General features: G+C 45.7%; 1 protein-coding gene across 2 annotated transcripts in view; it reads left to right on the top strand.

The window, feature by feature from the left end:
• The window catches only part of LOC106577378 (polymerase (RNA) III (DNA directed) polypeptide A), a 69,917-nt gene that overhangs the window by 49,665 nt on the left and 6,026 nt on the right, over positions 1–14,226 (top strand). Inside the window, exons 22-27 of one of the 2 annotated variants that reach the window (XM_045687464.1) lie at positions 3,929–3,964; positions 5,140–5,226; positions 6,321–6,403; positions 6,810–6,980; positions 8,409–8,502; positions 11,857–11,949. In XM_045687464.1, coding sequence (XP_045543420.1) covers positions 3,929–3,964; positions 5,140–5,226; positions 6,321–6,403; positions 6,810–6,980; positions 8,409–8,502; positions 11,857–11,949 — 564 coding nt within the window. The remainder of the gene's footprint in view (positions 1–3,928; positions 3,965–5,139; positions 5,227–6,320; positions 6,404–6,809; positions 6,981–8,408; positions 8,503–11,856; positions 11,950–14,226) is intronic. The other variant, XM_045687468.1, reaches the window with a different exon arrangement.

The raw sequence follows: 14,226 nt of genomic DNA, 5'->3' as shown, positions 1-14,226 counted from the left end.
CAGAAGAAGCTGTAACTGGACTTTATTAATTACTAGAACTCTAGAACTCTTATTACTAATCGAGTTTACAAATCAAGTTGATCAAATGGAAACACTGTAGTGTTTTATTGTAAAGGGAATGAAAATAGGCTACAGGCCTACGTTTTCTCTAGGACTTAATAGAATTATACAAAACAACATATCCTTGACGATCCATCTAAACAACTAGTGAGTTTTTTTGTTGTTGATTTGATTTATTTCCACAAGTATTTCTTTATGCAATTTAATCCTTTATAATAGTTTATGCACTATTTATCAAGCATGTTTGTGCTCCTTGCGGGTTGATATGCATCTGATATGCATCTAAAGGGGACGCCCAGCAACGTTCTCTAGCGGGTACTGATATGCTGAAAGGCCAGGCAGTTCTAGTGTTAATGAACTTTGCCATGAGACCTCCGTGCTCTAGGATTCCTCCTTTAATAACGTGTCCCATGAGACCTCCGTGCTCAAGGATTCCTCCTTTAATAACGTGTCCCATGAGACCTCCGTGCTCTAGGATTCCTCCTTTAATGACGTGTCCCATGAGACCTCCGTGCTCTAGGATTCCTCCTTTAAAGACGTGTCCCATGAGACCTTCGTGCTCTAGGATTCCTCCTAATGAAGACGGGTCCCATGAGACCTCCGTGCTCTAGGATTCCTCCTTTAATAACCTGTGCCATGAGACCTCCGTGCTCTAGGATTCCTCCTTTAATAACGTGTCCCATGAGACCTCCGTGCTCTAGGATTCCTCCTCATGAAGACGTGTCCCATGAGACCTCCGTGCTCTAGGATTCCTCCTAATAAAGACGTCCCATGAGACCTCCGTGCTCTAGGATTCCTCCTTTAATAACGTGTCCCATGAGACCTCCGTGCTCTAGGATTCCTCCTTTAATAACGTGTCCCATGAGACCTCCGTGCTCTAGGATTCCTCCTCATGAAGACGTGTCCCATGAGACCTCCGTGCTCTAGGATTCCTCCTTTAATAACGTGTCCCATGAGACCTCTGTACTCTAGGATTCCTCCTAATAAAGACGTGTCCCATGAGACCTCCGTGCTCTAGGATTCCTCCTTTAATAACGTGTCCCATGAGACCTCCGTGCTCTAGGATTCCTCCTAATAAAGACGTGTCCCATGAGACCTCCGTGATATAGGATTCCTCCTTTAATAACGTGTCCCATGAGACCTCCGTGCTCAAGGATTCCTCCTTTAATAACGTGTCCCATGAGACCTCCGTGCTCTAGGATTCCTCCTTTAATGACGTGTCCCATGAGACCTCCGTGCTCTAGGATTCCTCCTTTAAAGACGTGTCCCATGAGACCTTCGTGCTCTAGGATTCCTCCTTTAATAACGTGTCCCATGAGACCTCCGTGCTCTAGGATTCCTCCTTTAATAACGTGTCCCATGAGACCTCCGTGCTCTAGGATTCCTCCTAATAAAGACGTGTCCCATGAGACCTCCGTGCTCTAGGATTCCTCCTTTAATAACCTGTGCCATGAGACCTCCGTGCTCTAGGATTCCTCCTTTAATAACGTGTCCCATGAGACCTCCGTGCTCTAGGATTCCTCCTCATGAAGACGTGTCCCATGAGACCTCCGTGCTCTAGGATTCCTCCTAATAAAGACGTCCCATGAGACCTCCGTGCTCTAGGATTCCTCCTTTAATAACGTGTCCCATGAGACCTCCGTGCTCTAGGATTCCTCCTTTAATAACGTGTCCCATGAGACCTCCGTGCTCTAGGATTCCTCCTCATGAAGACGTGTCCCATGAGACCTCCGTGCTCTAGGATTCCTCCTAATAAAGACGTGTCCCATGAGACCTCTGTGCTCTAGGATTCCTCCTAATAAAGACGTGTCCCATGAGACCTCCGTGCTCTAGGATTCCTCCTAATAAAGACGTGTCCCATGAGACCTCCGTGCTCTAGGATTCCTCCTTTAATAACGTGTCCCATGAGACCTCGTGCTCTAGGATTCCCCCTAATGAAGACGTGTCCCATGAGACCTCTGTGCTCTAGGATTCCTCCTTTTAAAGATGTGTCCCATGAGACCTCCGTGCTCTAGGATTCCTCCTTTAATAACGTGTCCCATGAGACCTCCGTGCTCTAGGATTCCTCCTTTAATGAGACGTGTCCCATGAGACCTCCGTGCTCTAGGATTCCCCCTAATGAAGACGTGTCCCATGAGACCTCCGTGCTCTAGGATTCCTCCTTTAATAACGTGTCCCATGAGACCTCCGTGCTCTAGGATTCCTCCTAATGAAGACGTGTCCCATGAGACCTCCGTGCTCTAGGATTCCTCCTTTTAAAGACGTGTCCCATGAGACCTCCGTGCTCTAGGATTCCTCCTTTTAAAGATGTGTCCCATGAGACCTCCGTGCTCTAGGATTCCTCCTTTAATGTGTCCCACGAGACCTCCGTGCTCTAGGATTCCTCCTTTAATAACGTGTCCCATGAGACCTCCGTGCTCTAGGATTCCCCCTAATGAAGACGTGTCCCATGAGACCGCCGTGCTCTAGGATTCCTCCTTTAATAACGTGTCCCATGAGACCTCCGTGCTCTAGGATTCCCCCTAATGAAGACGTGTCCCATGAGACCGCCGTGCTCTAGGATTCCTCCTTTAATAACGTGTCCCATGAGACCTCCGTGCTCTAGGATTCCTCCTAATAAAGACGTGTCCCATGAGACCTCCGTGCTCTAGGATTCCTCCTTTAATAACGTGTCCCATGAGACCTCCGTGCTCTAGGATTCCCCCTAATAAAGACGTGTCCCATGAGACCGCCGTGCTCTAGGATTCCTCCTTTAATAACGTGTCCCATGAGACCTCCGTGCTCTAGGATTCCCCCTAATGAAGACGGGTCCCATGAGACCGCCGTGCTCTAGGATTCCTCCTTTAATAACGTGTCCCATGAGACCTCCGTGCTCTAGGATTCCCCCTAATGAAGACGTGTCCCATGAGACCGCCGTGCTCTAGGATTCCTCCTTTAATAACGTGTCCCATGAGACCTCCGTGCTCTAGGATTCCTCCTAATAAAGACGTGTCCCATGAGACCTCCGTGCTCTAGGATTCCTCCTTTAATAACGTGTCCCATGAGACCTCCGTGCTCTAGGATTCCCCCTAATAAAGACGTGTCCCATGAGACCGCCGTGCTCTAGGATTCCTCCTTTAATAACGTGTCCCATGAGACCTCCGTGCTCTAGGATTCCCCCTAATGAAGACGGGTCCCATGAGACCTCCGTGCTCTAGGATTCCTCCTAATAAAGACGTGTCCCATGAATACTGTGACTAGAAATGCATCTTTTAACATAAAAAATAGCTTCTCTAAACATTAAAAGCATCTCTAAACATGTATTACCATTTATAATGTATGTTGTTCTGAAAGGTTTTGTGTATAGTGTTACTGTTTCTTCATCAGTACATGCTCTGTTGTCCAGAGGGTTATTTGAAGGTATATTATGTCTGTTTGTGATTAGTCTCCCTAGGCAGATGGGTTACCTCCCATTTTAACAATGTTCCATCATACACTGTCAGGGTCTTGAAGTTCTGATACTGGTTGATGAGGACAGAAGCCTGAAGTATTGTCATCGTTATTGTAGGAATATTCCCCCTTTTGTATATAAACTTTTAATTGGAATGTTGAAAGTCAGGTCAGTACAGGAGTCAAGGACTTCTATGACAACTTCTGGTTTCAAATGAATAGGCCTGTCCCTTATCAGTTAATTAACTGATTTCAAGATAGCAGCATAATCACCTTTTTTTCATTCGTTAGTTTATGTGTTGTTTGTAGTCATTACCATATTTTAATGATGAGTAATGTGATCGTCCGTGCGCGCACACAGAGTTGATTAATGAGCATGTGGTGAGGTTGATCCAGTTTGCTCTCAGCGGTTTCTGTCTACTTTGTCTCCCTCGTCAAGGCCTTGACAGACACGGGCTCAGAGAAGTATATGGAGGTACACTGTCTAATGTGCATCATGACTAGGTAATGGTGTGACACTAACCACGTAACAACAGCACCGTTTCAACACTGCGTTCAGTCAGTTGGTCAATTTTAACGTTTGGCTTTTTCAATGTGTGTCCCCATGTTTGGATTAAAGTACTAATCAGGCAAGTGTTGAATCGTAGTAGGGGTTTAATTTGATCAAATAAATGTTGTCCATATTTTAAATACATTTATTGTAGGATGCATCCACAGTTGATTTGAATGTATTTTACTAACCATGTAAGAGTTGCATCGTTCTAGGGTTTTGATCAACAGAATATTTTTGGCAGGTTTGATAAATGGATTGTAGAAGACATCCATTATAAATGGAATGAGTGTTTCCTGTTCTGTGATGTTACTGTCTGTCTTGCACAGCCTGACCTAGTGCGTAGTGCTGTGTTGAAAGACCAGTTTACACTGCAGCTCTGCTGGTGTGTTGTGTGGAAGCATGATCTCCTAACAGTTCTCTTGATTTACCAACGTCTGTACACTACATTATGTAATAAGTAACCCAGGGGCAAAAGTGGTTGAAGAGACATCACTTTACAACCATCACTTTAGAACCACTTTACAACCATCACTTTAGAACCACTTTACAGCATCACTTTAGAACCACTTTACAACCATCACTTTAGAACCACTTTACAGCATCACTTTAGAACCATCACTTTAGAACCACTTTACAGCATCACTTTAGAACCATCACTTTAGAACCACCACTTTAGAACCACTTTACAGCATCACTTTAGAATCACTTTACAACCATCACTTTAGAACCACTTTACAGCATCACTTTAGAACCACTTTACAACCATCATTTTACAGCATCACTTTAGAACCACTTTACAACCATCACTTTAGAACCACTTTATAACCATTACAACCATCACTTTAGAACCACTTTTTAACCGTCATTTCTACCAGCTTTTCCTGATGAGAATTAACACTCCTTTTTATTTATTTAATAAATTGTATTTTTCCACTGGGTTTCTAAAGTGTTTTTACATCTCAACAGGAGTAAATTATTGACATCTTATAATGGCTGTTATTGACATGGCGCACTCTCTCCCTTTATCTCACTGTCTCTCTCACTCTACCTTTATCTCTCCCTGTCCCTCTCTCTCTTTCCTTCTCTCCCAACCAAAGGAGATCAAGAAGTTCATCAAGGCTACATCTGAGAAAATCAAGAAGACCAGGGATAAATATGGCATCAACGACAATGGCACCACAGAGGTAGACCTTTTCATCCTTTACATTTAACACAGTCACATATACAATGACATCTCTTTTTCAAGCAGTCCATCCAGGATTTAGCTATTTCCTTTATATCATGCGAGCACTTGCAAATTTGACCCATCACTGAACTATTACTGCATAAAACAGTAAGAGCAGTGCAATATTACCATATAAAACTGTCTAATCACTACAAAATAATGGCTCGCAATTTTAACCGATCACCGCAATTCTACCACATAAAATGATTAAATCAACCAACTTTTCCCCGTCAAAGCTTTTTTGTAACAATTTAGACCAAAAAACACAAATGCCTTACTTGACTGTGTAAATTATTTCTCTGTATCTGTCCATTAGACTATCTCAGTGTAAATTAGGGCTGTCCCCGACAAAAAAAATCCTCTTCTTTCGACCAATCAATTAGTCAACATTTTTAAACATGTATTTTTCCATATATAGACACACCCTATGTGTTTTCATAAAATCAACTATATGTGCATTAAGCTTGTCCTATGCTTTAATCGCACTGTTTGATGAAATAAGATACAAATGCCTCAAGAGGGAACTAGAGATCAAGATAACCAGAAGGAAAAAACCTTAACATGACTCAACCATCATCTTCCCGCAAACTTCTTACAATGTCTACCGATCTGCGTACCAGTTATGGTTTTCATATGCATGTTTTTCGTGGAACAGTTTTATTTAATTTATTATAACGTCTTCGTATCTCAAAAATTATTGTAATGGGGCAGCTTCATGAAATGGGTGTCCATGGCCGAGCCTAAGATCACCATGCGCAATGCCAAGTGTGGAGTGGTGTAAAGCTCGCCACCATTGGACTCTGGAGCAGTGGAAACACGTTCTCTGGAGTGATGAATCACTCTTCACCATCTGGCAGTCCGACGGATGAATCTGGGTTTGGCGGATGCCAGGAGAACGCTACTTGCCCTGTAACTGTAAATCTCAGTGTAAATCCTCTTGCTCACGGTCGCTCTCTCTGTCTCTCGCTCTCTCTGTCTCTCGTGCGCTCTCTCTCTCGCACTCTCTCGTGCGCTCTCTCTCTCTCTCTCTCTCTCTCTCTCTCTCTGTTTCAGCCCAGAGTTCTGTATCAGTTGGACCGCATCACTCCCAGCCAGCTAGAGAAGTTTCTGGAGACCTGCAGGGACAAGTACATGAGGTACTGTATCTGTGGGGGTCACTGCTCACAGATGGTTGTGTCTGTGGTGGTTACTGCTCACAGATGGTTGTGTCTGTGGTGGTTACTGCTCACAGATGGTTGTATCTGTTGTGGTCACTGCTCACAGAAGGTTGTGTTAATGGAGTGATCAGTAACCTTGCTTGAGACTTGGAAGACTTGTGTTCGATCCCCAAGCTAATGCCTAGGAGAATCTTGGGAGACTTGTGTTGAACCCCTCCGTAGGACACACTATTCCCATAGATTGGATTGAGACATAGGATCAGTCTGAATACTTTTGTTAGCTCCCCAAACTAATGCTTAGTCCTTTAGCTCAGCGGGTCAACCCAGGTTTGAACCCCCGGTAGGTAACACTTTACCCATTCATCCTACATGTCTGTGTCCCCAGAGCTCAGATGGAGCCGGGCTCAGCAGTAGGAGCCCTGTGTGCCCAGAGCATTGGGGAGCCTGGCACCCAGATGACCCTGAAAACCTTCCACTTTGCTGGGGTAGCCTCCATGAACATCACCCTGGGGGTCCCACGCATCAAGGAAATCATCAACGCCTCCAAGAACATCAGGTGGGTCGGGGGTCAAAGCCCTTATTAAGCTCCTTTTTAAATGGCTTTAGGACAGGATGATTCAGATCTGAGCCTGGAGGTCCAGAGTACTGCTGGTTTGCTGTTCTAAATTATAATTAATTGTACCCACCTGGTGTTCCAAGTCTAAATCAGTATTTGATTAGAGAGGAAGAATGAAAATCAGCAGTGGAACTGGCTTCCAGGTCCAGATAGACCTGGTTTAGGATGGTCAGTCAACATCAGATGTGAGTCAGAGCTGGACTTGGAAAAGTCTCTCTTAATCCTCTCGGTTTTCTCTCCAGACTATTATAGTAGAAGGATCATGAAGGCTTAGTAGAAGGATCATGAAGGCTTGCTCATTGTTACAAGTTACTAGGAGAAGTTCAGATTCAATCAATTTCACCCTGAAGCATAAAACTAAAAACAGAAAGATAAATAGTTTTTGTCCAAATTCTTCCTCGTCTCCCTGACTGAACGGGAATACGGCTGAATCCCAAATGGCAACCTATTCCTTACATAGTGCACTACTTTTGTCCAGAGCCCTGTATAGGGAATAGGGTTCTGTTTGGACCCAGCAGGGGTCCTTCAGAGCGGACCGCAGGGCGCCGTGTTCCATTAGCTCTGATTGGTGTCTGCTTCTACATGACTAGACAGCCAAGAAGGTTCTTCCAATCACAGTGTCCAGCTGTGATGTCCCCCTGTCAGCTGGTAGTTATTCTGCTCCGTGTCCTAATCACACGGCCCGGAGAGAATCCTGGAGAAGGAATGAATACACCTTAGGAACGCGAGAGAGAGGGGGGGAGAGAGATTCAGAGAGAGGGAGGGAGGGAGATTCAGAGGGAGGGAGGGAGGGAGGGAGATTCAGAGAGAGGGAGGGAGAGAGATTCAGAGAGAGGGAGCAGAAGAGCGAGAGAAATTCAGAGAGAGGGAGCAGAAGAGCGAGAGAGATTCAGAGAGAGGGAGCAGAAGAGCGAGAGAGATTCAGAGAGAGGGAGCAGAAGAGCGAGAGAGATTCAGAGAGAGGGAGCAGAAGAGCGAGAGAGATTCAGAGAGAGGGAGCAGAAGAGCGAGAGAGATTCAGAGAGAGGGAGCAGAAGAGCGAGAGCGATTCAGAGAGAGGGAGCAGAAGAGCGAGAGCGATTCAGAGAGAGGGAGCAGAAGAGCGAGAGCGATTCAGAGAGAGGGAGCAGAAGAGCGAGAGCGATTCAGAGAGAGGGAGCAGAAGAGCGAGAGAGATTCAGAGAGAGGGAGCAGAAGAGCGAGAGAGGGTTGGACATTCAGAGGGAGGGAGAGAGATGCAGAGATCAGAGAGGCTGAATCTCAAGCCAGTTGCTTGGCCAAACAATGAGCAGTACCCATCCATTTTAAATGCCACTCTATTCAGAATGACACAAACCTTTTAAAAGGCTTCTTTTGTGTTCCCATCAGCACACCTATAATCAGCGCTCACTTGGATGTTGACGACGATGCAGACTTTGGCCGACTGGTGAAAGGGAGGATTGAAAAGACCCTTCTGGGAGAGGTAGCTAGCTATTCAACATGTTTTATAGCTACTCTACAGGTACAATCTGTCACCACTGTAATGTCCCCTTTTCTCCACAACATAATGAGTCACACGGTGGAATGATTCCCACTCTGCAGGTTGCTGTGCTTTGTGTTGTTTTGAATACGTGTGATTCTGTCATGCGCAGCACTACAGTTCAATAGTACATGATGTGAAAGAAGTAAGAATGCTTATGGATCACTGTAATTCCATCCATGGTTCCATAGAATGCTGACAGGCTCTCACATTCAAATCAAATCAAATTGTATTTGTCACATGCGCCGAATACAACAGGTGTAGACCTTACAGTGAAATGCTGAATACAACAGGTGTAGTAGACCTTACAGTGAAATGCTGAATACAACAGGTGTAGTAGACCTTACAGTGAAATGCTGAATACAACAGGTGTAGTAGACCTTACAGTGAAATGCTGAATACAACAGGTGTAGACCTATCAGTGAAATGCTTACCAACAAGCCCTGAACCAACAATACAGTTTTAAGAAAATACCCCCAAAAAAGTAAGATAAGAATAACAAAAAATTAAAGAGCAGCAGTAAATAACAATAGCGGGGCTATATACAGGGGGTACCGGTACAGAGTCAATGTGGAGGCTATATACAGGGGGTACCGGTACAGAGTCAATGTGGAGGCTATATACAGGGGGTACCGGTACAGAGTCAATGTGGAGGCTATATACAGGGGGTACCGGTACAGAGTCAATGTGGAGGCTATATACAGGGGGTACCAGTACAGAGTCAATGTGGAGGCTATATACAGGGGGTACCGGTACAGAGTCAATGTGGAGGCTATATACAGGGGGTACCGGTACAGAGTCAATGTGGAGGCTATATACAGGGGGTACCGGTACAGAGTCAATGTGGAGGCTTTATACAGGGGGTACTGGTACAGAGTCAATGTGGAGGCTATATACAGGGGGTACTGGTACAGAGTCAATGTGGAGGCTATATACAGGGGGTACCGGTACAGAGTCAATGTGCGGGGGCACCGGTGTCGAGGTAATTGAGGTAATATGTACATGTAGGTAGAGTTATTAACGTGACTATGCATAGACAATAACAGAGCAGCAGCAGCATAGAAGAGGGCGGGGGGGGAGGGGGGCAATGCAAATAGTCTGGGTAGCCCTTTGACTAGATGTTCAGGAGTCTATGGCTTGGGGGTAGAAGCTGTTTAGAAGCCTCTTGAACCTAGACTTGGCACTCCGGTACCGCTTGCCTTGCGGTAGCAGAGAAACCAAGGCTAAAACAAGTCTAACTTAGCTGACATGGACTAAGTGCATTGATCAGTGTTTCATCTGTCACTTCAGTGTAGAAGTGGACGATGTTGAGCTCTAATGAGAATTTCCCTCTGTAGTTATTGTTGTAACAATCTGACAGACAGTCGAGCTCTGCTAGCTAGTCTATTGCCTGAGCTTTGCTAGCTGGCCTTTAGCCTGAGCTCTGCTAGCTGGCCTTTAGCCTGAGCTCCGCTAGCTGGCCTTTAGCCTGAGCTCCGCTAGCTGGCCTTTGGCCTGAGCTCCGCTAGCTGGCCTTTAGCCTGAGCTCCTCTAGCTGGCCTTTAGCCTGAGCTCCTCTAGCTGGCCTTTAGCCTGGGCTCCTCTAGCTGGCCTTTAGCCTGAGCTCCTCTAGCTGGCCTTTAGCCTGAGCTCCTCTAGCTGGCCTTTGGCCTGAGCTCCGCTAGCTGGCCTTTGGCCTGAGCTTCGCTAGCTGGCCTTTAGCATGAGCTCCGCTAGCTGGCCTTTAGCATGAGCTCCGCTAGCTGGCCTTTAGCATGAGCTCCGCTAGCTGGCCTTTAGCCTGAGCTCCGCTAGCTGGCCTTTAGCCTGAGCTCCTCTAGCTGGCCTTTAGCCTGAGCTCCTCTAGCTGGCCTTTAGCCTGAGCTCCTCTAGCTGGCCTTTAGCCTGAGCTCCTCTAGCTGGCCTTTAGCCTGAGCTCCTCTAGCTGGCCTTTAGCCTGAGCTCCTTTAGCCTGAGCTCCTCTAGCTGGCCTTTAGCCTGAGCTCCTTTAGCCTGAGCTCCTCTAGCTGGCCTTTAGCCTGAGCTCCTCTAGCTGGCCTTTAGCCTGAGCTCCTCTAGCTGGCCTTTAGCCTGAGCTCCTCTAGCTGGCCTTTAGCCTGAGCTCCTCTAGCTGGCCTTTAGCCTGAGCTCCTCTAGCTGGCCTTTAGCCTGAGCTCCTCTAGCTGGCCTTTAGCCTGAGCTCCTCTAGCTGGCCTTTAGCCTGAGCTCCTCTAGCTGGCCTTTAGCCTGAGCTCCTCTAGCTGGCCTTTAGCCTGAGCTCCTCTAGCTGGCCTTTAGCCTGAGCTCCGCTAGCTGGCCTTTAGCCTGAGCTCTGCTAGCTGGCCTTTAGCCTGAGCTCCGCTAGCTGGCCTTTAGCATGAGCTCCGCTAGCTGGCCTTTAGCCTGAGCTCCGCTAGCTGGCCTTTAGCCTGAGCTCCGCTAGCTGGCCTTTAGCCTGAGCTCCTCTAGCTGGCCTTTAGCCTGAGCTCCTCTAGCTGGCCTTTAGCCTGAGCTCCTCTAGCTGGCCTTTAGCCTGAGCTCCTCTAGCTGGCCTTTAGCCTGAGCTCCTTTAGCCTGAGCTCCTCTAGCTGGCCTTTAGCCTGAGCTCCTCTAGCTGGCCTTTAGCCTGAGCTCCTCTAGCTGGCCTTTAGCCTGAGCTCCTCTAGCTGGCCTTTAGCCTGAGCTCCTCTAGCTGGCCTTTAGCCTGAGCTCCGCTAGCTGGCCTTTAGCCTGAGCTCCTCTAGCTGGCCTTTAGCCTGAGCTCCGCTAGCTGGCCTTTAGCCTGAGCTCCGCTAGCTGGCCTTTAGCCTGAGCTCCGCTAGCTGGCCTTTAGCCTGAGCTCCGCTAGCTGGCCTTTAGCCTGAGCTCCGCTAGCAGCCTGAGCTCCGCTAGCTGGCCTTTAGCCTGAGCTCCGCTAGCTGGCTTGAATACTGAGCACTATCTCTTACCTCACAGGATGTCTGTTCATTATTCAAGGATTAGTATTGAAACTTTGAAACTTTGATTGCTTTTTATAGTTACAAATAATAATCTTATTTCCCCTGCCTTTTCAAAGTTTAATGTAACTATTAGGATGGCATTTGGACTATAATAATCCAGCAGAGATTCTACCAAAAACAACCCTGTCATTTCAAATACACAATGCACAACACATAACACTCGGTTTGAAATACTGGCTACTGCAAACACACTGTTTACTGTAGACTTACTGTGTACTTGAAAATAAAATAACACCGTTCTGCCATGACAACAGAAAATCAATGTTTGTCGTTTGACTTGTAAATGATTGAATACATATCAGACTCTTTCCCCTGACAGATTTCAGAGTACATTGAAGAGGTGTTTCTGCCAGACGACTGTTTCATTCTGGTCAAGCTGTCACTGGAGAGGATCAGACTGCTTCGACTAGAGGTACCAACATAGAAATACAGCCACAATTCTAGTCATTCTATGATAATATATTCCTTATTTTTTGTGACTATTTCTATTCATTCTATTTCTATTTGACTATTCTATTCATTCTAATTCGATGACTTTTCTATTACTCTAATTCTATGACTATTCTATTCATTATTTTTCTATGACTATTCTATTCATTATTTTTCTATGACTATTCTATTCATTCTTATTCTATGACTATTCTATTCATTCTTATTCTATGACTATTCTATTCATTCTTATTCTATGACTATTCATTCTAATTCTGACTATTCTGTTCGTTGTAATTCTATATGACTATTCTGTTCATTAGATTCTGACTATTCTATTCATTCTATTGACTACACTATATTACAAAAGTATGTGGACACCCCTTCAAATTATTGGATTCGGCTATTTCAGTCACACCCGTTGCTGACAGGTGTATAAAATCGAGCACTTGCAATCTCCATAGACAAACATTGGCAGTAGAATGGCCTTACTGAAGAGCTCAGTGACTTTCAACGTGGCACTGTCATAGGATGCCACCTTTCCAACAAGTCCGTTTTTCAAATGTATGCCCTGCTAGTGCTGCCCCAGTCAACTTTAAATGCTGTTATTGTGAAGTGGAAATGTCTAGGAGCAACAAAGGCTCAGCCGCGAAGTGGTAGGCCACACAAGCTCACAGAATGGGACCGCCGAGTGTTGAAGCTTGTATCACGTAAAAATCGTCTGTCCTCGCTTGCAACACTCACTACCGAGTTCCAAACTGCCTCTGGAAGCAACGTCACCACAAGAACTGTTTGTCGGGAGCTTCATGATATGGATTTCCATGGCAAGAGCAGCCGCACACAAGCCTAAGAACAATGACAAGCGTTGGCTGGAGTGGTGTCAAGCTCGCCGCCTTTGAAATTTGTAGCAGTGTAAACGCGTTTTCTGGAGTGCTGAATCACGCTTCACCATCTGGCAGTCCGACAGACGAATCTAGGTTTGGCAGATGCCGGGAGAATGCTACCTGCCCCAATGCATAGTCCCAACTGTAAAGTTTGGTGGAGGAGGAATAATGGTCTGGGGCTGTTTTTCATGGTTTGGGCTAGGCCCCTTAGTTCCAGTGAAGGGAAATATTAACATTACAGCATACTGTTCTAGACGATTCTGTGCTTCCAACTTTGTGGCAACAGTTTGGGGAAGGCCATTCCTGTTTCAGCATGACAATGCCCCTGTGCACAAAGTGAGATCCATACAGAAATGGTTTGTCAAGATCGGTGTGGATGAACTTGATTGGTCTGCACAGAGCCCTGACCTCAACCCCATTCAACACCTTTGGGATGAATTGGAACGACGATTGTGAGCCAGGCCTAATCAACCAACATCAGTGCCCCCGACCTCAGTAATGCTGTTGTGGCTGAATGGAAGCAAGTCCCCGCAGCAATGTTCAAACATCTAGTGGAAAGCCTTTCCAGAAGAGTGGAGGATGTTATAGCAGCAAAGGGGGGAACAACTCCATATTAATGCCCATGATTTTGGAATGAGATGTTGGATGAGCAGGTGGCCACATACTTTTGGTCATGTAGTGTATATTCATTCTAATTCTGTGATTATTCTATTAGTTCTAGTGACTATTCATTATATTTCTATATGCCTATTCTATAATTTATATTTGTGTGGGTATGAACTACTGGGAGGGATGAAAGGAAATAAACTGTTTTGGTTTCAGGACATCTGCCTTTGATCTTTATCAGGTGGCATTTTAGAGGAAAAAGGTTTTGTAGTCTGCATCGTCCCAGGTCTGCCAGTTTAGACAGGAAGTCAGACAGGAAGTCAGACAGAAGTCAGACCGACAGTGGGACTTTGTCAGTTTGACAAGAGTAGGATGCCTTTCCAGAAGAGTGGAGGATGTTATAGCAGCAAAGGGGGGAACAACTCCATATTAATGCCCATGATTTTGGAATGAGATGTTGGATGAGCAGGTGGCCACATACTTTTGGTCATGTAGTGTATATTCATTCTAATTCTGTGATTATTCTATTAGTTCTAGTGACTCTATTCATTATATTTCTATATGCCTATTCTATAATTTATATTTGTGTGGGTATGAACTACTGGGAGGGATGAAAGGAAATAAACTGTTTTGGTTTCAGGACATCTGCCTTTGATCTTTATCAGGTGGCATTTTAGAGGAAAAAGGTTTTGTAGTCTGCATCGTCCCAGGTCTGCCAGTTTAGACAGGAAGTCAGACAGGAAGTCAGACAGAAGTCAGACCGACAGTGG

Source organism: Salmo salar, chromosome ssa01, assembly GCF_905237065.1.
Source record: "Salmo salar chromosome ssa01, Ssal_v3.1, whole genome shotgun sequence".
NCBI classification, from domain to species: domain Eukaryota; kingdom Metazoa; phylum Chordata; class Actinopteri; order Salmoniformes; family Salmonidae; genus Salmo; species Salmo salar.
The sequence above is the reverse complement of the archived record's forward strand: the minus strand, read 5'-3'. Positions and strand labels throughout refer to the sequence as shown.